The 25,561-nt window shown below is 43.0% G+C and overlaps 1 protein-coding gene across 8 annotated transcripts in view; it reads right to left on the reverse strand.

The window, feature by feature from the left end:
• NRXN3 (neurexin 3) overlaps window positions 1-25,561 on the reverse strand; it is a 464,077-nt gene that overhangs the window by 287,632 nt on the left and 150,884 nt on the right. For all 8 annotated transcript variants that reach the window (XM_077463585.1, XM_077463586.1, XM_077463584.1 and 5 more), the window contains 3 exons: window positions 6,193-6,312; window positions 4,112-4,493; window positions 1,044-1,234 (listed from right to left, as the gene is read on the reverse strand). In XM_077463585.1, the coding sequence (XP_077319711.1) occupies window positions 1,044-1,234; window positions 4,112-4,493; window positions 6,193-6,312 (693 nt within the window). The remainder of the gene's footprint in view (window positions 1-1,043; window positions 1,235-4,111; window positions 4,494-6,192; window positions 6,313-25,561) is intronic.

Consider the following 25,561-nt stretch of genomic DNA (forward strand, 5'->3'; position numbering starts at 1 on the left):
GGTTTCTAACTCTCCAAAGACACATCAGAATTCCTACTCAGAAAACACACAGAATGGAGACCTTCCAGCTCCACCAACAATGCCACAATTTAGTTCACTAATTAATGTAATTTAAATCACAACCCAGCTTGCCCTCCCTAGGTGCGATGAGGACATTGCCACTTTCTTTCATTTATTATGGTCCTGCCCAGTCATAATAGGATACCGGAGCCAGATGGCCAGGCTTGTTCATGATCGCATGGGTTCTCCACTTACTCTTTGCCCCAAACAATGTATACTGGGCCTCCTTCCCTCCTTGGAAGAGGATAAACACCTCCATATTTTCTTCCATAAAACCCACTTCACGACTAGATTGCTAATTGCAAGGGCATGGCTTAGGGAGTCCCCACCAACCTTTCAGGGCTGGATTGCGACCTTACCTTGCATAAAAGTTTTTTACACCCACAGAGGGTGCCCTACCAAATACCATCTGTGATCTGGAACAGGTGGTTGGAAAGCGCCACTACATGCATCAAAGATGAACCAGCTGTTAGATTAGTTACTAGGTTAAAGGCACTACAATCCACTTGAAGTGGGGGATTTCATCTTATTTTTCTTATGTTGTGCAGATTGATGTACAAAATGTTTTCTAACCGATTAGATACACATGCACACATATTGTTCACATGATGAATGTGGGTAATGCTACCCTCTACTTGGTGTATCTATCCAGTGTGTATGAACGTGTTATTGCACCTTGTTCAGTTTTGGTGCTAAATGCACCATCATATTTTCACTTCTTTCCTTTTAATAAAGAATTTGTTCTTTGTCTAAAAATGTTTTAATATAAATCCTTTATATTAAGATGTTATATCCCTTCTTCACGCCAAAACAAAAAATGGCTGTAGTTGAGCTTTAATTCTTTAGCACCTTACATGCCATTTCAGATGACGGTGTGTACATTATAAGATGCTTCACGGCTAATATAACAAAATGAGAGCAAGAGCTGTGACATCACCCATAATTCTTTATTACTTGTACTACAAGCTCCAGTTGTCTCTTACCTTTTAGATCAAGGTTTTTAGCTCCATTTATGACCTGTGTGACGGACTTGGCATCCACCTTCAGTGTGTGCGTATTACTGTTGTCTCGGGTAATTACCACATGATGCCACTGATTGTCATTCAGTGGCCTGTCGCTGTTCCCCTTGATGACGTTAGGGCCATTTCCAAGATCAAACACATAGTGGATGTACCTGAGGAGAGATGACACATGAGTTCTCATTTCTGTTGGATCCCCAACCCTACAGAGTTCCCATCTCTGCCGGACCCCAAAACCTACAGAGTTTCCTTGCTGCTGGACCCCCAATTCTTCAGACTTCCCACCTCTGCCAGACTCTTTTGCCTTTAAAGTTCCCACCTCTGTGAACCCCAACCCTAAATAGGATCTAGTTCTGCCAGACCTCCAACCCTACAGAGATCCCATTTCTGCTGGACCACTAATTCTTCAGAGTTCCCACCCTTGCCAGACCCTGAACCCTGCAGAGTTCCCACTTCTGTTGGTGCCCAAGCCCTACACCTCATCAGAAAGCTGCCTCCACCCAACTGTCAAAATGCTGGTGAGAGAACCATATACACGGTCTACATTTCCCACCGAGACCAAAAGGCTATCTGGTTTAATAAAGCCTAGTACACATTACTAGTTTTTTTTTCATTCAACCCAGCAGACAGCTCAGAAGGAGCTGCTGTACTAACTGTGTGATGTTTGTACAGCCATCTCCCCTGCTGCGCTAATGTGTTCTGACAGGGAACGGCCCCCCTAATACCCATTAGCTGAGATCGCTGATTGGAAGCCAATCAGCAGACCTTTTTTGGTCATGTCCCATTGACAGAAGCCAGTTGAACGACCGGCTGCCGTACACACAGGCCAAATGTTTCTATTGAACTGGTCAATGCTGTCCCACATTCGGACCATGTGTACTAGGCTAAAAGTGGTTGTAAAGGCAGGTGTTTTTTTTGTATCCTAATGCATTCTATGCATTAAGATAAAAAAAAACCTCTGTTGCAGCAGCCCCCCTCAGCCCCCTAATACTTCCCTGATTCCCATTTCGATCCAGGGATTTTCCACCTCATTGGCTGAGACAGCAGCAGGCGCCATTGGTGCCCGCTGCTGTCAAAGTCAGTGAGCCAATGAGGGGAGAGAGGGGGCGGGCTGCGGCTAAGTGTCTGAATCGACAGAGCAGTGGCTCAGCTTTGGTGCCCCCCAATTTGCTTGCTGTGAGGGGGCACTTGGCAGGAAAGAGGGGCTAGGAGCACTGCCGGGGGACCCGAGAAGAGGAGGATCCGGGGCTGCTCTGTGCAAAACCATTACACAAAGCAGGTACGTATAACATGTTTGTTAATTTTAAACAAAAACCAAGACTTTAATAACACTTTAAAAATAAGACCTTATTGGTACCCCTAATTGGGCTGACAAAATTAAGTGGGTCATCACGCCGAAATCTAAAACGGTTAATTCAGCTCAGACACAGACCCCACTAGAATACCACGAGTGTAGCAACAATAATGCTAATAACATCTCGGAGGGTGATATGTCAGCACCATATCATAGAAAGCTCATATTTGCCTTAAAGTGCAATGTTAAAAATATCACTACGAAACTGTTTACATATCTTGTACTTCTGTTTATTATGGAAAATGTTGAACTTGAAATAAAAACCATTGAAACAAAAAAAAAATAAGACCTTATTTTAAATAAGCTGCCAACCAAATCATTTTGTGTTTTCTTCACCCAGTTCCTGCCATGTTCCTGGGAAGTTCTAAAATAACAATCTGGAGGTTGGCAAAATCAACATCCAGTAAAGTGGCTTCTGAGATTATGAGCAAAAGTTCAAAGTTCTTGACAAACAAATGGCTGAATGTATACAAGGGAAGAGGGAACACTACAGGTCAGTCCATGTGCCACTTTTACAGCTCTTCTCTAATTCTGGAAATCCCTTTTTCTCAAGTTCCAAATCTGGAAAGTCAGAAATGTAGGAAATTTAACTGAAAAACAGCTAAATCTGAAGGATTATTAAAATCAGGTCAGGAAATTTAAATTTGATTTCCTAAAATAGCTTAAAATATTCTTGTAAGAACATGAACTTTCCGCTGCCTCTGTGTTGGGTTACCGGACGGGATTTGGATACCGTGCAACCCATGTGCCTTCAAACTTATTGAGTGATAGATACTGAAAGACTCAGAAGGGACTTTCAGTTCTCAATGAGTTCTTTCCTTTAGCAGTCTACAGTTAACTTCACCTGACCATCATATCTTCACACATATACAGTAACCCATCTGTACAATCATACTGTATATGCAAAAAAAAAAAAAAAATTAATAAATAAAAAAAAGGGAAAAGCAATTAATACCATTTTGAAATGTCACTTTCTTCCAAAATTGTAATGCATTGTAAGTGAATATTATGATTTTAACCTTTTAATTGATCATTAAAGTGTATCTATAAACAAAAGTCCCTTTTTATTAGCTTTGGATAGAGTAGGCCAGTAGGGAATGGTTAAAATCCCTTTTTTTTTTGCCATGTCCACTTTGGGAGATTTTCCTTCTGGTCCCACAGACACCACAGGAAGTACGAGAGAAATCACTTAGATGGTAACAGATGTCTCTGTTTAAAGATTTTCCCTTTATTTCTGTGGAAAATTTCGAATTTTCCATCACTTTCTGTTACATTGACAGTGGTGACCAGGACAAATAGAGGAATACATTTTCCCGAACTTCATTCACTCTATTCAAATGCTATAAAAAAATATAAAAAAATGTCAAGTGATATATTTTGAAATTATAATATTTAACCCTTAATTCAAAAGTCTACAATTGTCTCCCCAAAAATGTCCCTTGTATATTTATGAGCCTACTTTACCCATTTTTCAACCTCCAAATTTGACCCCCATAGTCACTTCCTGATGATCCTCATATCCCACACAGCCCACATTAAATTTCTTCCACCCTTCCAGTGTCCTAATGACTTCCTGAAGCCTAAACTCAGCCACCCAATTACATTTCCACATGACACACTAGCGCTCCCATTAGTTCTCCTTGTAGCTCACAGCCCCCCACATAACCTCTGCTCCTACCCCTTCACCAGCTCCACTGCGATAAAATCATTGCCGTCCCCGCTGTTGAACAAGATGAAGCCGTCGGATGAGATGGTCTTGAATTGGAAGAAGAGGTGCATGGAGGTGTAGGCCTGAAGGGTGGAAAGGCTCAGGTAGCTGGCCTTGGTCCTAAAGGTGACAGGGTCAGCAATGATGGGGCGCAGGCCAAACCGTGCTTTCAGTTCGCAGTAGTCGATATCGCCATTCTTGCACAAGTCGATGTACAGCAAGCCGTTGAACATTAGGCTTTGGAGATGCCCGATGAACTTAGAGGGCACGGCTGAAGCAAATTTCTTTTCCGTCATGGAGCCGGTCTCAATGTTGTGGAATTCCAAGCGGGTGTGGTCACCCGCCATAGTACCTGGGTAATGGAACCAAAACCAAGAGTGTCAGGTGATAATACTGGTGACTATGCCTGCAGATACCGGAGAAAGCAATCTAATGGCTATAAGTGGATTTTGATATCATTTTATGCGATAAATGTACTCGTCATTACAACTACAGTGGGTTTCAATGTCAACACAGAATATACTCTAAACTGTAATACAGGCCTGCCCTCTGCTGGTAAAAATTAAGAATGCATTCTAGCAAAACAACACAATTTAACAATTTATTTGTTTCCTTATTGAAACTGTTCCATATCTGACACTGTAAGAAACAAACCTATTTTTAAACAGCAGCATAAAATGACATAGAACAATCATATAGCTAATATAGTCCCACATACCCTTCTCACAATCTTCCCTCACCTTTCCACAGATCTGCCCTCACCATCCTCCCACAGACCCACCCCCATCTTCACCTTTCCTAATCTTCCAGAAACCCTCCTACCCCCATAATCTTTTCCTTCCTAATCTTCCCGAAACCCTCCTACCCCCATCATCTTTTCTTATTTTTTTTACATACTGGTCTTTATTATCTTCCCTAAAATTTTCACAAACCCACCCTCGTTATCTTTCCTCACCTTCTTACAGATTCACCCTGATCTTCCTTTATTTCCCCACATTTCTCCCTCATCATCCCATCTTCCCAAAGGCCCACCTTCATCTTCCCACAGCACACAACCATTACCATCCCATCTTTCCACAGACCCACCCTCATCACCTTCCAATAGACCCACCTTGATCATCTTCCCTCACCTACCACTAGACCTGTCCTCATCCTCTTCCCACCAACCTGCCCTCATTATTGTTTCCTTAGACCTGCCATCATCATCTTCCTTCATCTTCTCACAGACCTTCCCTCATTTTCCTTCCCTTCCCCCAGATCTGCCTTCATCTTACCACAAACCCCCTTCTCTTCTACACTCAGGCCTCTCCTCACCTTCTTCTCACAAACCCACCCTCATCATCTTCCTATGGACCCACTCTCATCATCTTACCAATAAGCCACCCTCAAAATATTATCTCATTTTCCCACAGACCCACCCTTATCATTTTCCCTCATCATCTACCATCATCCCAGAGACCTACCCTCATCATCTTCCCAGAGACCTAACCTCATCATCTTCTCTCATTTTATCACAGACTCACTCATCATTTTCCTTCATCTTCCCACAGACCCACTTTTATCTTCCCATGAATCTGCTCTCATCATCTACTTTCATCTTCCCACAGAGCTGCCCCTCATTATCTTCCCTCATCTTTCCATAGACCCACCCTCATCTTCTTCACTCATTAGCCCACAGAGCCACCTTCACCACCTTCCCTCATCTTTTCACATACCCATCCTCATCGTCTTCACTCATTAGCCCATAGAGCCACCTTCACCACCTTCCCTCATCTTTTCACAGACCCATCCTCATCGTCTTCTCTTCATACTGCCATAGATCAGCACTCACATCCTTTCTCAACTTCCACAGACTTGACTTTATCATCTTCCCTCATCTTTCCATGCACCTACCCTCATCATCTTTCAACAGATCCACCTTCCTTCATCAGCCCATAGACCTGCTCCCATCATCTTCTTTCATCTTCCCACAGACCTACTCTCATCATCTTCACATAGACCCCACCCTTACCATCTTCCCTCACCTTCCCAAAGACCCACACATAGCTCACCTTCTGCTACATCATCATCCACGGTCAGTTTTAGGGTCTTCCCTCGCCGGACCACTCTCACTGTGTGCCACTCATTATCATTCAGCTTCTGCCCCGCATACAGGGTCTCTGGCCCCTTACCTAACATACGGTGGGAGAGACATGTTACCGTCAGAAGACACAACATACATGAGCTACAAAATGTCAGGACAGCTCACACCAGTGCAGATCACCCCTGAACGTTATCACCAGGCAGCGCTGGGATCTTTAGTGATCTCCTGACTGTACACTATCAGGAGAAGTGTGCAAGGGGCTGAGATCTACAATGTGCACAGATCCCCTGACTAAATATTATAAGTGCTGGGATCTATGTGGAGGGATCTGACTGAATAATATAAATGACAGAATTTATAATGTAGAGGAAATCTGATCATATATCATCAGGCTGTGTACAATACGATCTTATAATCAGGACACGATCACACAGCGCTGGATTCTGTATCTGCTGAAACAATTGAACACACATGTATAATAGAAGTCAACGCTATACATTTCTCAGTGATGAACATTTGATACTTTTACCATCATTACAGTTTTAAAAATACAGAGCCACCTCCTGCAGAACAATGTAGAGATATACCATACAACACGGATGATTCTCACGTCTTCACCCCGGGCAGAAGGGCTGTATACTGAGCATGTAAATATTCTGTACCTGCAATCTGCATAGGCATCACCTCCTCTAGATTTAAGGCCCTCAAACCCTCAGGACCCCAAAAATAACTTTTTCCTTCTCAGAAAAAAAGTCTAACTTCAAAGGGAAGTATTTATGAAAACTTTACAGAACAGAAACTGCATGTACATTAACTGAATGCACAAAAATGTACAAAATGTACTGTTACTATGCTTGCGTGCCCCCCGTTTGCTCCCCGAGCCAATGCAAGTGCCTGGCGGTCTCGATCACCGCCGGGCTCCCGCGATCACTCGGGGCACATAGAGAACTGAGGGGCTGTGTGTGTAAACACACAGTTTACAGTTCTCTGAGCAGTGTACTGACAGATCATTTGTTCATACGGAGTATGAACAGTGATCTGTTAGTTTCCCTGCACAGTCCCATCCCCCCTTCAGTTAGAACACTCCCTAGGATATGTATTAACCCCTTCACTGCCAGTGACATTTGTACAGTAATCAATGCAATTTTATCTCACTGATCGCTGTATTAATGCCAATGGTCCCAAAAATGTGTCAAAAGTGTCCGATGTGTCTGCCATAATGTCGCAGTCATGATAAAAATGGCAGATCACCGCCATTACTAGTAAAAAAAAAATATTAATAAAAATGCCATAAAACTATCCCCTATTTTGTACACGGTATAACGTTTGGGCAAACCAATCAATATACGCTTATTGCGATTTCTTTTACCAAAGTATGTAGAAGAATACATATCGGCCTAACCTGAGGAAAAAAAGTTTTTTTAATATCTTTTTTGGGGATATTTATTATAGCAAATGTTAAAAATAATGCCTTTTTTTTCAAAATTGACATTTTTTTTTTATAGCGCAAAAAATTAAAAACGCAGAGGTGATCAAATACCACCAAAAGAAAGCTCTATTTGTAAGGAAAAAAGGACGTTGATTTTGTTTGGAAGCCACGTCGCACGGCCGCACAATTGTCAGTTAAAGCGACGCAGTGCCGAATTGCAATAAGTGGTCTGGTCTTTGGTCAGCCAAATGGTCTGGGGCTTAAGCTGTTAATGAAGGTACAACATTTAGCAACTCACATGGCTGATGATTAAAAGAGGCACATAGAAGTATGCAAGCACCTGGGGTAAAGCTGTCTGCAATCGTGACCAGGAAGACTACCCTGCAGTAGAGCTATCTGAAAGTGAGGATTGAACCGCTCGTGGAGCGCAGTGTGGAAGGGACGACGTCAATGGCGGTGCGGAGGGCGGTCTGTGTGGACAGCTTTACAATGGATGCCTGCATAGTTAATCATTTCCTGTTTTAATCATCAATGATGTTACATAGTTAGGTTGAAAAAAGACAAGTCCATCTAGTTCAACCACAAAAAATAAATTAAAAAAATGAGAGTTGCTAAATGTTGTACCTTCATTAAACGTAAACATATTGCTACACTTAGAGGCGCCACTCTTCTCTTTTATACTCAGTTGTGACATGATGCTACTTTTGCTTGTATTGCGAAAAAGCTCTCAAACCAAGTTACTCTCAAACCAAGGTTTTACTGTAAATAAGTATTTATTTCACATGACCATCCGCTCCATCTTGTGGCCATTATGTGGTATTTTCCCCGATTCATGCTAATATTAATAAGGAATGTTAAATTGGTGAGAAAACATCCTAGAAACTTCCGATTTTGCAGGTATTCACACAGAATGGACGTATACACATTTTCACAGGCCGAATAGCTCTGCATTTTTTTTTTAAATACACCCAAAGTGTTTCTGTCACAAATACTGTACTTATAAGTACTCTAAATCATTTTTCTTGATAGAACTGTGCCACCGCATCATATATGGCTGTTAGATATGTCAAAACTAGTATGAAGCATTCAGAGGATCAGCATGACAGCCTGCTGGTATTTTTGGCAGGAGGTAAGCGATGGCATATTTCTTTAATGTATTGTTTTCTCATAGTTTAAGGTGTTTAAAGGATTGTTTTCTTGTTCAATTTGAAAAACAATTGGATAATAGGATGTAATAAGATGGAGATGCCACCAGGATGCATTTACTAAAGGCAAATAGAATGTGCACTTTGTAAGTGCAGTTGATCCAGAGCTTAGTAAACGAGGGGGAGAGCTCCTGACTTCTATCATCCAATTACGTCCATGCAAAAATGCTGTTTTATTTTTTTTTGTTTGTTTATTTTTTTTCTTGTATGCGATTGGGTATTCTTTGTAAAGTGAAGCCTCACCTCATTTACTGAGCTCTGGAGCAACTGCACTTGCAAAGTGCACAGTGTATTTTCCTTTTTAAAAATTCATCCATTAATGTAAGCATTCTCTCCATCTACCCCACAAGAGAGCCCCTTTATTTTATCCTCGGGGATGACCTGTCCCTGCTTGAGCCACTCACAAAATTCCTGCCAAACTCGGGAGCCAGGGTCTTAAATAGACTCTGCCTCTCCAAAATGGCCGGAAAAGTCATCTGGGGTGCCAGCATCCAATCAGATAGATGCCTCCCTATGACCGAGTAAACCATAGAGGAAGCAGGTTCCCCTTGACTTCCTCCCTCATCTGCGTTGCCACTGCAGACAGCACCACCTGCAGTGGAGAAAATAGTCTGCACCCGCCTGCACAATCTACAAGTGCAGTTGCTCAAGAACATGATAATTGCGATAAAGCTCTGCTGACTTAATTATCCAATCACATGCAAGCAAAAATGCTGTTTCATTTTCCTTGCATATGATTGTGTATGGTTGTAAACTGAAGGTTTACCTAATTTACCAAGTTCTGGAGCCACTGCACTTGCAATGTGCACAATCTATTTGCCTTTGGTATATAAACCCCTTTGGATTACAGAGACGGATCTGCACCATCATGAAGAGAGTAAGAGAATACTGTACAAGCTAATAGAAATTGGGAGGATACAAAGAAATTATGAACTGTTAGGTTATTCCTGAAATTGGAAGTAAACAATGACACTGCTTCCAGTTTGGGTTTCATCATGGAAAGTTTTATGGTCTCACACTGAAGAGCCTCTGAGGAATACATGTTGGAGACACAGATGTACAAAGAAAACCTTTGATGTGTGTCCCAAACCCTACGCTGATCATGTCTGGAGATGATAGATCTCATCTATGAAGGTGTATTACAACATTGAATTAGCTACATATTAGAATTTTACATTTTCCAAATTGCTGTCTCTCTCTCTGATATGCTGGCATTTCCTGGTATTTTGAGGGTCCTAAAAATGTCCAGAGACTATTGGAAAGGTGTTCAGAAATATCTCCAGGTGCTCTTAAACACTCAATGAATATGTGATCCTATTTGTCCTCTTCCAAGGAAGGCATCTGTTTTGTGATACATACAACTGTGTCTGCATAGCTTCCAACTGTCCCTGATTTGGAGCAATGTCCCTCTGTCCCTATTTCCTCCTCATTTTGGTCTGATCTACATAGTTATATATAAAATCCACTATTTATCAAAAAGTGTTTCCCAGTGCTAAACCTTTTATCTATTGTCTAAATTGCTGCATTTGAAAATTCCAAAAGCAAATATAAAGTCATAGCAGTGGTAAAAAAGCACTTGTAGGCATAACCAATATTTTTTCTGTGCAATTCTCCTTTGGGGATGTGTCAAATGTCTGCATACTTTTGCTAATAGATGTCCTTCGTTCCCATCTCAGAAAGTTGGGAGGTATGTGCATGGCAATTGATGGCCAGGGAACACATAAAACGAGGCCTAATTACCAGCTTCCAGGCCCAAAGATACTCCAACTCTTCTCTTAGACACCTGAGAATAATGAGTCACCACCAGTGAAAGGTTATTTTCTTGCTCGCTGAGCTGCAAACTATGCATTTGATTTAATGCCGTTATCCTAAACCTCACAAAAATGTAACCTTCTCTCTTTTACAGACATGAACAAAATAATGCTCTTATTATATTGCAGCCCCTCTCAACCTTATTTACATGGAGGAACCCTTGAAATAACTTTCCGGTCTCAGGGAACCCCTGCTAAAAATTACTACAGTGGTGTGAAAAAGTGTTTGCCCCCTTCCTCATTTCCTGTTCCTTTGCATGTTTGTCACACTTAAGTGTTTCGGAACATCAAACCAATTTAAACAATAGTCAAGGACAACACAAGTAAACACAAAATGCAATTTGTAAATGAAGGTGTTTATTATTAAAGGTGAAAAAAAATCCAAACCATCATGGCCCTGTGTGAAAAAGTGATTGCCCCCTAAACCTAATAACTGGTTGGGCCACCCTTAGCAGCAACAACTGCAACCAAGCGTTTGCGATAACGTGCAATGAGGCTTTTACAGCGTCCTGGAGGAATTTTGGCCCACTCATCTTTGCAGAATTGTCCTAATTCAGTTACATTAGAGGGTTTTCGAGCATGAACGGCCTTTTTAAGGTCATACCACAACATCTCAATAGGATTCAGGTCAGGACTTTGGCTAGGCCACTCCAAAGTCTTCATTTTGTTATTCTTCAGCCATTCGGTGGTGGACTTGCTGGTGTGTTTAGGATCATTGTCCTGCTGCAGAACCCAAGTTCGTTTCAGCTTGAGTACATGAACAGATGGTCAGACATTCTCCTTCAGGATCTCTTGGTAGACAGCAGAATTCATAGTTCCTTTTATCACGGCAAGTCTTCCAGGTCCTGAAGCAGCAAAACAGCCCCAGACCATCACACTACCACCACCATATTTTACTGTTGGTATAATGTTCTTTTTATGAAATGCAGTGTTCCTTCTACGCCAGATATACTTGGACACACACCTTCCAAAGAGTTCCACTTTTGTCTCATCGGTCCACAGAATGTTGTCCCAAAAGTCTTGGGGATCATCAAGATGTGTTGTGGAGAAATTGAGACGAGCTTTGATGTTCTTTTTGCTCAGCAGTGGTTTTCTCCTTGGAACTCTGCCATGCAGGCCATTTTTGCCCAGTCTTTTCCTGATGGTGGAGGCATTAACGCTGACCTTAACTGAGGCAAGTGAGGCCTGCAGTTCCTTGGACGTTGTTGTGGGGTCTTTTGTGACCTCTTGGATGAGTCGTCGCTGCGTTCTTGGGGTAATTTTGGGCGGCCGGCCACTCCTGGGAAGGTTCACCACTGTTCCATGTCTTCGCCATTTGTGGATAATGGCTCTCACTGTGGTTCGCTGGATTCCCAAAGCTTTGGAAATGGCTTTATAACCCTTTCCAGACTGATAGATCTCAATTACTTTCTTTCTCAATTGTTCCTGAATTTCTTTGGGTCTCGGCATGATGTGTAGCTTTTAAGGATCTTCTGGTGGACCTTACTGTGTCAAGCAGCTCCTATTTAAGTGATGCCTTGATTGTGAACAGGTGTGGCAATAATCAGGCCTGGGTGTGGCTAGAGAAATTGAACTCAGGTGTGGACAACCACAGTTATAGTATGTTTTAACAAGGGGGGCAATCACTTTTTCACACAGGGCCATGATGGTTTGGATTTTTTTTCACCTTTAATAATAAACACCTTCATTTACAAATTGCATTTTGTGTTTACTTGTGTTGTCCTTGACTATTGTTTAAATTGGTTTGATGTTCCGAAACACTTAAGTGTGACAAACATGCAAAGGAACAGGAAATGAGGAAGGGGGCAAACACTTTTTCACACCACTGTACATCGATACATCTATCATTCATGATACGGTACAGTAGCATGATGGCCAGTGGGAAGAATGTCCCCCTTACAGATAGCTAAAAAGGGCATTAGTGTCAGTGGGAACTTATCTGAGAGGCAGAGATTGCTCATTGCTCAACAAACCCCTAACAGCCTTTGGAGGAACCCTGGTTGAAAAAGGCTGTTGTATAGGATTAAAAAGTAACAGTACAGCGCAAATAAACATAAAAAGATACAATCCAGCATCCATGCACGGATCAGTGTAACAGCTTGCGGATGACGTCATGGCTTAGGTCACGTGGTCCGTACGTGTTGGCGGGACTTCATCAGACAGTGTTTTTGACCTGTCTGATTTATCAGGGGTCCATTATTTGAGGTGAGAGTCCATCTTGCTCTTTGGTGAAGGGATCACATCATCACCTGTTTTTTTGATTGAAGACACACTGCGCAAGCGGACTCTTCTTGACAATTCACCTATTTTCTTTTTTTCACTTATAGACTTTTGTATTTGTATATGCACTATATTGATGGATTGATTTCATTGATTTTTGTTTATTTGCGCTGTACTGTTACTTTTTACTTTGTAATGTGGGATTTGGTATTTTGACCTATAGTACTCTAGCTGCATTAATTTCTTTTCACCATTTTATTTTTCATTTATTTTATTGTGTTCAGCGCTGATTGATTTTTTGTTTAAAACTTGTTGTATAGGATTGTCTCATGCCTGTTTTTAAACATTGTGTGGCTGGCCCATGCAAGGTTTGTAGCTGCTCTCGTGTTTTTCCCATTGTATTTTCTTCTATTGCTAAAAGAGTGAAGGCAGCATTCCGTCTGGTTGTTTTGTTTTTATTTTTGTTTTGGAAACTATGAAATATCTCCCACACATTTGTATCTAAATGTTTGTCTCATGTTTTAGTCTTCTAATTGTTTGTATGTAGTAACATGAATATGTTAGAACCCACCGCGGCGGCCCTCCTACGCGTTACGGCTGTTGTATTTTTGTAGGAATGTGAAACTAAGAGTTACAGAGGGTTTCGTTGCTGTCGGTTTTGAGGAATGTCAGTGACAATTTACCAGGAATATTGTATTGGTTGCCTTTCTTTGCAGGTTAAAGATGAAGGTGTATGTAGATAGTTGTATACATACATAAATACACACGCCTAAATAGGGTAAAAGTATAAAAGCAAAAGTATATATGGCCTGTTTCATTGTTTTTTTTTTTTCTGTACCATTCTAAACCCTGCGTCTTTTCCTCCAGTTTGTAATGAGGAAGAAAATGGGGGGATAATGGTGAGAATGTCAGTTTTCAAGTTAATGAAACAAACTGCTCTAATTCTAACCAAGTTTGTGACCTAGTAGGATGACATGTTCCACAACTGTCTTTCTTTGATGGAATTTGAATCAAACAACCAGCAGTCTGGTGAAGCTCCCATCCCAGATGAAGAAACTTTTTGTCAATGGTTCCAGGTATTACACCCTAGATCAGTGATGGCGAACCTTGGCACCCCTGATGTTTTGGAACTACATTTCCCATGATGCTCTGGCACTCTGCAGTGTAGGAGAGCATCATGGGAAATGTAGTTCTAAAACATCTGGAGTGCCAAGGTTCTCCATCACTGCCCTAGATGGTAAGCCACACACAGGTTATGCAGTGACCACAGTCATTGAATTCCCACATGTCTGAGTTATCGCCTTCTGGAGATTTGTTTGGAGGTCAACCGAAAACAGAGTTGTACTTTCCTCAGCAGCTGTGGCCTACATCCTCAGCTGATGGGGTAGGTGCAGTCACTGTAACATGAACTTCAAAAGGTCCACCACAGAGTTCATGAGTCCCTCCTGGACCTTGACACAATAACCGGTTTACATTCTTTCCAACCAGGTGACTGGGTCATTGTAAAGAAGCTTGAGGGACGAGACAACTGGATCCACACCAGCCACTGCAAGAAGCTGCTCAACTACACCAAAGGATGAGGAGTATCTTTATTTATATTTTTATCTTAGTGTATTTTCCAACTAGCTAAGAAAGCAAACAAGACCAATTGCTGGGTCTACTCTGAATCTCCACTGAGTTTTAGTACCCCAGTGATGACAGCGGTATATGCTATACGATGTACATATTGGTATGAGGAGTTTTGACAAACTAGTAAAAACGCCAGACACTTGCCAATAAAACTTAACAATATATTTCTAGAGGGTAAAATTAGTTATAGTTTTAACAATAGCTCTGGTTCTTGCCAGTTTGGGTATCGGGACAACTAGGTAGCCCACAAGTGTGCTTCAACTTTAGTTTGGTATTTTTGCAGATCTACAGCTTATAAAGGCAATTCCACCTAATGCAAGAGGTTCATGCGTATGGGTGATATTCATCCAAGCATCTTATGTCACGGCCAATCTTGAGGATCTGATGGCGTGAGAGAAGGCAAGAATGGCAGGAACAGATAGAAGGGAAGTGTTCACCAACCCCAACCAGGTTGGGCATGGTTTCCTGCTTGTACTGGGCAGGGGCTTGAGCTTATGAAACAATTGTACAATTTTTATTCAGTGTGGATGAGATGTTCAATAGAACTGTTGAAGCTACAAGGAAGATCTCACAGGAACAACGGCAGTTTAAGACCCATCTATTAAAAGATGGCCCATGATTATCTGTTGGCATCCAAGAGGGGTTTCTGTGAATTCTAGATACTAGTGACAAAGTTCAAGTCCTTATCGATAAGGTTAGATCCCTGCAAGGCAAAGCCAGAGCTGTAGCTAGTGAAGGTTGCCATGATGAGGGGTTACTGTTCTCTGATTGGACGAGTGAACAGAGCCCGAGCAGATGACCACATCTTTCTCTCTGAGATGTGCCCAACCCACATAAAAGACACAGAGGACTTCAGACAGACCGGCTTTCATGTCCTCCTCTAAGTCCTTCCTCCTGAAGAACAGAGTCTACAAGTCAAGCTCTGTTATGAACTCATATGGACTGTAAGGACTGATTCATTTCCAGGTGTAGGAAGAAGATCAAGATTCATCGAGGGAAACATGGGAGCATATGACAAAGAGGAAAGAATGTTGTGGAAATTTTTATTAATGTATGTTGTCAGATGTCTCCCAGTGTCAGATTTGCTCGCACATACAGACGTTGGTGGAAGACCATTGGCTGCGGAAACCTTTTCTGTGGACTCAGAAGATCTGTTTTCTCTGTTAAGGATGTTCGTTCATCTCTCACCAAGATACTGGCCACCTCATGGCAACTGCATTAACGCTCCTAGTAAGCAGATCTGCGTACATGGGAACCATAGCATAACCATACAAAATTATGGCCCACTGAGCCCTGATAGAGAATGGCTAGCGTCATTGGTGGCAGTGGGAACGTGCACATGATCGCGTTCAGAGCCATGTAAGTAGTGTTCAAATTGTGAGACACTTTGGTGGTTATTTACAAAAGGCAAAGACACTTTGCACTGAAAGTGCACTTGGAAGTGCAGTCGCTCTAAATCTAAGGGGTAGATCTGAAATGAGTGGAAGCTCTGCTGATTTTATCATCCAATCATGTGCAAGCTAAAATGATGTTTTTTATTTTCCTTGCATGTCCCCCCTTGGATCTACAGCAACTTTACTTTCAAGTGCACTTAAAGTGCAAAGTGGATTTTCCTTTAGTAAATAACCCCCTTTGCAGTGCAAAGTGGATTTTCCTTTAGTAAATTACCCCCTTTGTGTCTCACAAGACGCTTGCCGCATGGCTGTGCACACGACCATCTGCACACGTCACTACTGGAATTCTATTTGCATATATACATGTGTGTGATTGGTTCTTTTGAAAGAATACAAGTGTCTGATTGGCCGATTCTGAAGCCACCACCTTCTTTTGTTATTCATGTCTACAGTATAAATAAAAAGGAGCTGTTCATCCTAGGGAGGATGGTCTAAGCTCAACTTAATATCAGCGTCTGTGTTACTTGGAGATATTTAAGTGCACTTTTCCCGGCATTATACAAGAAAGCTATGATTGAGCTCATTAGCGCATGGAATTATTTGCTTATAAAGAGAAGCTTTACATAATCCACAACAGTTGTAACTGTACTGTCCCCCTTTATATTGTAAAGCGCTGTGCAAACAGTTGGCACTATACTGTATAATGACAGTATGTAAGAGGCATGACATGAAGATGCCAAGACTGAGTTCTACCTAGACTTTCACCAAGGCCTACGTTAGCAGTAAGAGTATGTGTGCCACTGTGAGACGGTGTGTGAAATTCTTGGATGTATTCCACCTTATTTTGTCTGAGTTTAATGTTGTTTCAGTTGAATATTTTGGCAATATCGACGGAATGTCATTGAATAATATTTGTGTTGCTTGTATGTGGGACTCGTACTTTGAAGTTGTGGGAACAGAGAGATGATATGAATGTACGGCTCCATTGGCTGGCTATCGGTGGGGTGTCGGGTATGGAGAGTCTTCCCTGGAAAAATATAATTATTATAAAAGTGGAATACGCAGAATCCTGTGATCCTGAGAGCTGGGACTTCACATCTCCATAAATACAGACAGAAATTACTGGTACATCAGGAATGTGAGAATGTTATTTGGGGAATATACTGACACGCAAGATATGGAGGGGGTCCAACTGCTCGCTAGTTATATGATGGATTTATGGAATGTAAAGCAGATATCAATGTATGCATTGGCTTGCAAATCAGAACAAGTAGTTCACTCTGTGCAGATGAAATATGGGTGAAGGGACTAAAGCTGACCTCCCGCCTTCCCTTCAGTTTACCTGGAATTCAAGCACGGTGGAAAAAATTATACTATGTTATGCTGTATAAGCAGGAGCTTATTTATTAAAGAGGAGGTTCAGCCACCCACAAGAAAATAAAAATTCAGCAGCTACAAATACTGCAGCTGCTGCCTTTTACTATATGGAGACTTACCTGTCCAAGGACCTCACAATGTCGGCACCCCAGATGATCTTTGGATCGGCTGTCGGGAGCAGCCGCTGCCATTCCTGGTAGGGTTCCCTACTGCGCGAAGTGCGCTGCTCTTTCTAATTGGCAGGAGGAGGGGGGCCAAACTTCCAAGAGATTGTGCCATCTCTGGAAGTGGGGAACGGTACTGGTCAATAACAGGTACCTCTTTCCCCCTGAAAGGTGTCAAATGTGGAGACGGATAAGCGGAAGTTCCACTTTTGAGTGAAACTCCTATTTAAGATGCCTTACTGAAAGGTCCACTTTGAATCTGACCTCATGCCTTCCCTTTAGTCTAGCACAGTTTTACAGACTCCTCTCCTGCGCTACCACTTAATTAGTGAATATAAAGCATAAAAGGTGTAATAAATGAAAATAAATAATAGTGCAAAGAACGAAGGAATGATTGCTGCAACACAGGAAGTGTCTCCACAGTGATCAGTATATAACCACTTCCCACCCGGCCAATGCATATATACGGCCGGGTGGGAGCCGTCTACTCCTGATAGGACGTTCAGGAACGTCCTTCAGGAGTAGCGGGATCGCGCGCGCGCGTGCCCGCGCAGCGGCGCGATCCCGATGTGCTCGTGTCACCCGGACACGGCACATCTCAGATCGGCAGGAGGGCTCTGTGATTGGCCCTCCTGATCACATGACGGCCGTGTCCAATCACGGCCGTCATGTGATGTAAACAAACAGCCGGTTGCTAGGCAATCGGCTCTCCTCTCCTCACACGGAAGTCACCGCTGAGGAGAGGAGAGCAGAACGCTGCAGCCGGCTGATGATCAGTGAGTATGGGCTGCTTTTTACAGCTTTTTACTCACTGATCATCAGTGTAGTGTAAACACACAACACACCACACAGTACAAACACAGTCCCCACATATGTCCCCAAAACACACATGTCCCCAAAACATACATGTCCCCAAATAATAAAAACACATGTCCCTAATAATAAAAACATGTCCCCCACATATGTCCCACTAAAATCACATGTCCCAATGATCATTTGCGTACATATGTCCGTGATCACACAAACCAATTATTATACACTTAACGGAATTTTTTTTACCAAAAACATGTAGCAGAATACATTTTGGCTTAAATTTATGACAAAATTTGATTTTATTGGATTTCTTTTCAAATAGAAAAAATAAAATATTGTTTTTTTTCCAAATTTCCGCTTTTTTTGCGCTTATATCGCAAAAAAAAAAAAAAAAAACGGAGTCGTGAATAAATAACACCAAAATAAAGCTCTATTTGTGCGAACAAAATGATAACAATTTCATTTGGGTACAGTGTAGCATGACCGCGCAATTGTCACTGAAAGCGCTAGAGCGCTGAAAGCTGAAAATTGGGCTGGGAAGGAAGGGGGTGAAAGTGCCCTGTATTGAAGTGGTTAATATTGGTGAAGGTTGGTGTTGCGCAACCTGAAATAGCATACGTAATAAAATAAATATCTTGGTGATATCACAGTATTTTCTATATACATACACTATATAGGCTCAGATCACATATCACATACATACATTTTGTAAAAGCCATGTCCCCACTATATAAAGAGACTGCACTGGCAACCAATCCGGTCCCCAGATGAAGTCACAATGCCGTGACGCAACGTGTAGGGAGTCTTCGAACCGGAAATGACCTGCGAGGAGCTCGTTGCTGACTACACTTACCTTTTAATGCAGATTTTATGTAAGCGTACATTAGAAGCTGCAGCAAGTTATCAGACTTGGCAGGAGGACATCATCTTGCTCTTTCCTGGCCAATCTGACTGTCCCCGACCCGTCCCTTTCATTCAATGGATTTCAGTTTGTTCGGTTATGAAGGTTCAGCATCGCATGTGAGTGCCCCTGTCCAAATTGCATGACAAGTTGCACCCTTTGTTCAGCATTGGAACTGTTCAAATCTGTGTGAAGCCAACTTTGCGGTGCTGCACCAATTTGAAAAAAAGTTCCTGCGCTATTGTTTGTGATTTCAGGTGCAACTTCCATAGATATCTGTGCATGAAGTCGCACAGATGTCAGTCAAGTCCCACTGACTGTACAATTTAAAATGAAGCTGCACAATTTCAAAGCTGCATTCAGTGTGAACAGGGGCTTAGGGTGCTCTGCATACAAATGCAGGCTGCCTAGGAACGCATACTCCTCCAGACTGACATCTACCCATCAAGGCATTTTAATATTTGCATAACTCCTCCCAAGAGCCAGCCCACTGCTTGCACCAGGATTGAGGGCTCATACTGGGGCAGGGTGCCCTGATGTTTTCAGGAAGCTATGTCCAGCACCCCGCCGGCCCCTCCCACCAGCCATGATCTGTCTGCATTGCCTAGAGAAGCACATAGACCCCGTGATGATATCACATCACTGGGACCGATATAAGGTACGTAAAACAGCAGGGTTTTATTTAAACAATTTAATATGTTGATGAGGGGAGTGAAGGGAGGAATTAGGGAAGGCAATTGTTAAATTCTGGGTGCTATTTATTAGAATGAGAAAAAGTGCTGCAGCAATACCTATGCCAAGGCAAGGCAACCTCGGGCCTTCAGCTGTGGTGAAACTACAAATCCCATCATGCCTCTGCCTCTAGGAGTCACGCCTGTGATTGTCAGGGTCTTGCAATGTCTCGTGGTAGTTTCACCACAGCTGGAAGGCAGAGGTTGCCTAGCCCTGACCTATGCAGTAAAAGAAAGACAAAAAGACTAGAGCTGGCACTACATGGGCCACTTTTCCCCAAAAAATACCTGACCTGATTTCCCCTTCCACACATTGGAGGTGGATGGGGAAATCCTCCCTGCTGCGTCTTTGTATTCTGATGCCGCCATCAGAATACACTGGTGAACACTGCAGCCGATTGGTTGCATGAGCTGATTGAACGCTGCTTTTTCAGCTGGACCTTTCAACAGAAGCCGATCTAATGACTGACTTCTGTTGAACAGGCTGGGCTACACAAGTATAGAAATTCAGCTGGTTTAGGAGGAACCATGTATGGCCAGCTTAAAGTGATTGTCATTTTTTAAAATATATTTTAGCCTTTACAGACATGTTATACTTACCTGCTCTGAGCAGGTAAGTATAGCGTAGGTGTTTTCCAGGCTGTGGCTAACAATTGCCAGAACATGGAAAACACCAACCATAACTTTTGAAGCAATCAAAAATTTTGAGTTCCATCCAAAAGTGGAACATCCGCTTTAAGCACTCCTCGCCCCCTTACATGTCAGATTTGGCATGTACTTTTTTTTTTGGGGGGGGGGGGTACCCAGCTCCTACTTCCTGGTCTCCTCACCGCCTAGGTGACTCCTCCTCTCCCCCTCCCTCTTTGCAATCTTCTGGGACATGTAACAGGTCCCAGAAGATTGCCTGGCCACTAAGAGACTCTCGCATGCGCAGTGCACACCCGGCTGTGAAGCCGCAGGCTATCACAGCCGGGTGCCCACACTTGCAATACTGGCGCTGCAGAGAAGCGATGGAGAAGAGCGAAGGCGGCAGGCAGCCACATTGCTGGACCGTGGGACAGGTGAGTATCTGTTTATTAAAATTCGGCAGCTACACTTTTTGTACCTGCTGACTTTTAATAAACTTAAAAGCGGTGGAACTCCGCTTTATCAGACATTTTAGCCACACCCATACACAGTTTGGCAGCCTTGGATATCTCAGGCATCCCATAGATTAGTCATGTTTTTTTATTAAATTTGTTTGCTCTACCAGCGGAAAGAAAAGTGTGTGGATGGGGGAATCTTCCCACTGAGCTATTCTGACAGTGAGGAGACTCTATGCTGTCAGAATATGCTGACCAGCAATGCCGGCTTTAGCTGGTGGGAAAAACACAACGGGGCGGTTGTACAGAAGTTGATCGGTAGCTTGCCAACTTTCCCATACATGCAGTGAAAATGTGTCTGGTACTTGCTGAACCGGCAGAAATTTGATCCATGTATGGTCAGCTTTACTCACAACCATCACTTTTGCCACTGTGACCACGCTACAGGGCAAACCCACTGGGCAATCCCGATTCCTCTACCCGTATTCCTTTCCCCCTTTCCCCGACCTCTTCTGTTATCCACATTTTATTTCTATGTTTCAACTAGAATACCATCCTTTTATTCTCTTCATTAAAGAGGAAGTGAACCCTGATGGGTTTACTTCCTCTTTGATTCCCTGCAAAGGTAAAGCATAATGGACTACTATGCATCGCATAGTAGTCCATTATGTGTCACTTACCTGACAAATGAGCCAGCGAAGTCAACGCTGTCCCCTGTAGTCCGGCGCATCCATCTTCTCGGTGGGTCTCGCTTCTCCGCCGCTGTCATTTGACGAAGCCGCGATGATGTCACTCCCGCGCATGCGCACGGGAGCCGACACTCGCGGCATATCGCCGCAGACAGCGGTGCCTGTCTTTCAGCAAATATCTCCTAAACCTACACGGTAAGCGGTAATCTAGGCTTACCTGTAGGTCAAAGTGGTTTTCTAAAGCCCCGTACACACGAGCGGACTTTTCAACATCCAAAGTCTGACGGAATGATTCCGGCAGACTATTCGATCGTGTGTGGGCTGCAACGGACTTTTGATTCGCAAAAGTCAGACAGACTTTAGAAAATGGAACATGCTTCAAATTTTTCCGACGGAACTCCGCCGGACCCAGTTCCTACCGAAAAATTCGCTCGTGTGTATGCTATTCCGACGGACTAAAACCGACGCTAGGGCAGCTATTGGCTACTGGCTATGAACTTCCTTATTCGAGTCCAGTCGTACGTCATCACGTTAGAATCCGTCGGAGTTTGGTGTGATTGTGTGTGGCCAAGTCCGCTCATTCGGAAAGTCCGTCAGAACTCTGTCAGAACTCCGGCAGAACTCCTTCGGAAGTCTGTCGGACATAAGTCCTGTCGTGTGTACGCGGCATAAGGGTTTACAACCACTTTAACCTATAGCCATTATCATAATCATAATCACCCCCAAGCAGTTGGGGTTATTGAACAGCTAAATAATGGATATTAATTTGGCATATTCCTTTGTTTAACCCCCTTATTAACCCTTAATTTACTCTAGTCAGCCCAAATTAAAATGGAAGTAAACCCTTCCAAACAACTTTGACCTACAGGTAAGCCTAGATTAAGGCTTACCTGTAGGTCCAAGTAATATCTCCTAAACCTATATGGTTTAGGAGATATTTGCCCGAAAATGGGCACCGCTGTCTACGGCGCATGCGCCGTAGACAGCGGCGCGCAGGCGCACTAAATGCGGCAAGTCCAAGAATGGATTTGCCTAATTTGTCGACTCCCGTGCGCATGCGCGGGAGTGACGTCATCGCGGCTCCGCCGAATGGCAGCGTCGGAGCTCCGAGACGCGACTCCCGTGCGCATGCGCGGGAGTGACGTCATCGCGGCTTCTCCGCTGTCATTCGTCGGAGCTGCGAGAGACGCCACAACCAAGATGGATGCGGCGGACTACAGGTGACAGCGGCGACTTCGCTGGCTCCTGTGTCAGGTAAGTGACACATAATGAGCTACTATGCGATGCATAGTAGTCCATTATGCTTTACCTTTGCAGGGAAAAAAAGAGGAAGTAAACCCATCAGGGTTTACTTCCTCTTTAACTCCTTATAGTGGTGTTGCCACCAAAAAAATAAAACTACTTAAAATTCTTTAAAAAAATCCAAAAAAAATAATTGCCAAAAAAAAAATTTTTTACTCACCTCTAAATACCGGTTGCTAGGGGGTCCCTCGTAGTCTGCCTTCTTCATTGCCCGGGCTGGTGACATCACTTCCCCTCGCGCCGCACATTCACCTGGGACCTGTCATGTGTCCCAGGTGACTGTACGGCGTATCACGGCGCCCTGCGCCGCTCGCGCATGCGCAGTGGGTGCCCGGCTGTGAAGCCACAGCCGGGTGCCCACAGTATGCATGACGGCGCCACGAGCGGAGCGGGGAGCGAGGGGGGGGCTTCGTTCCCCCGCATCGCTGGACCCTGGGGCAGGTAAGTGTCCGATTATTAAAAGCCAGCAGCTGCAGTATTTGTAGCTGCTGACGTTTAATTTTTTTTTTTTAGGGGGTACCCCACTTTATTCTCCTTCTTACTTCAGCTATTATTTACCTGCTGATTTTTTTTTGTTTGTTTCTATTTTATTAACTATTAATAAAAAATTTTTGTTTGGTAATATATTTACACATTGCCTAGTTAAAAAACAGAAATGAAAAAATAAAATAAAACACTTTATTTCCATTTATAAATACTTTTGCAATTCTTTGTACCATAGTTTTAGCCAAAAATGCATGACAAGTGGAACCTCATTTGTGCCTTTGGAACCGTTCAAATCAGTGCGATTCCGACTTGCACCAGTTTGAAAAAGGTTCCTGCACTATTTTTGGCGACTTTCATGTGCGACCTGCATGAAATTGCACTGACTGGCAGCTTTGAAGTTGTGCTGAAGTAGCACGATTTCAAAGCTGCATTCAATGTGAACTGGGGCTTAGTGTCATTTTAAAGAGGATGAATTACAGAATAAAATATGCAATTTTCGTCTCCGAAAAACACTATTTTTTAATCTAGAACTGCTAAAAACAAGACAAAAAAAAAAAAAGTGTATTTTGTTTAGTTGCGTTTGATTGTCTACAGATTGCGGGGGAAAATGAAAGAAAAATTGTTCCACCAGAACAGTAACGAAAACCTTGTCTGTCCTTAAAAAAAATAAAAATAAACACAAATATATGTATGACCTTGTTATGCTAAAATAGAATTAAAGGCTATTTTTTTTTCATTTTGGATAGAGTAAGGGGGGGTTATAACTCCTGTCAGATTTCTTTTTGCCACCTCTGGCCCATTGCAAAGATTTCCCTTCAATTCCTGTCACGTAGCCAAACGAGAGGAAATCCCTGCAAATTAAAGGAATCCCTTGGGGACCCCCCAGATCACCAGAACTCCAGTCCCCATTGGAAGATTACTACTTTTCTGGGGACAGCTCAGAATTTTGGATTTTCTTTTACTTTCACTTTCGATGATAATGGTAAACAGGAGAAATAGAGAGGGTGAATCTCCTTAACACAGGCATAGACAGCAATAAAACCCGACAAGTTTTCTATTCCCTCTCCACTCTATGCAAAACAAAAACAAAAAATAGGTTTTGCTTTTAGTTATACCTTAAAGTAGCTGTAAAGGCAGAAGGTGCATTTTATGCACTAAGACAAAAAGCCTTCTGTGTGCAGCAGTCCCCCTCTTACTTACCTGAGCCCCATCTCGATCCAGCAATGTTGCACAAAAGACTTGGCTGACCGGGATTTTCCCTCGTTGGCTGAGACCGCAGCGAAACTCCATTGGCTCTCACTGCTGTCAATCAAAATCAGTGAACCAATGAGGTGGGGGGGGGGGGGGGGGGGGCGGCGCCACTGCTGTTTCTGAATGGACACACAGAGCAGCAGCTTGGGTGCCCCATAGCAAGCTGCTTGCTGTGGGGGCACTCAACAGGAGGGAGGGGCCAGGAGAGCTGAAGAGGGACCTGAAGAGAAGGATCTGGGCTGCTTCATGCAAAACCATCACACAGAGCAGGTAAGCATAACATGTTATTTTGAAACAAAAAAAAAAACAAGACTTTAGTATCACTTTGAGTAATGACAAAGTTATTGCCGAAATAAACAGGCTAATAACAAAATGTAAAAATTGCTCCAGTCCATAGCAGTTGAACAGGTGTGAGTGGCTAAAAGACTCACCATGCAATATGTTGAGACCCACCTTAGCTGTTAAAGCCCCATTCACACGGGGCGATTACAGGCCTGCCCTATACAGGGCTCCAATGCATTATTCCCAATGCACACGTTCCTGTAGAAAAAGCTGTGTGTATAAGTGGGTGCTGAAGCAACCGCCGGCTGGATCCGTGTCTAATCAGAATAAGACAATGTCACCAGCACACTAAGGATATCCAGAAGGAGCTTTATTTGGCGATCACATCGTTACAGCAGATTGCAGAGTTTCAGGTGCACGCAGGACCCCTTCATCAGGCATGTGACGATGAAGGGGTCCTGCATGGCTCCGAAACATTAGAATCTGTTGTAATGATGTGATCGCTGAATAAAGTTTTTCACTTACTCTGGAGATCCTTAGTGTGCTAGTGACATATTCTTGCCCCTATACA

Source organism: Lithobates pipiens, unplaced genomic scaffold, assembly GCF_037356315.1.
Source record: "Lithobates pipiens isolate NorthernLeopardFrog02 unplaced genomic scaffold, aLitPip1_a1.2 Scaffold_30, whole genome shotgun sequence".
NCBI lineage: Eukaryota > Metazoa > Chordata > Amphibia > Anura > Ranidae > Lithobates > Lithobates pipiens.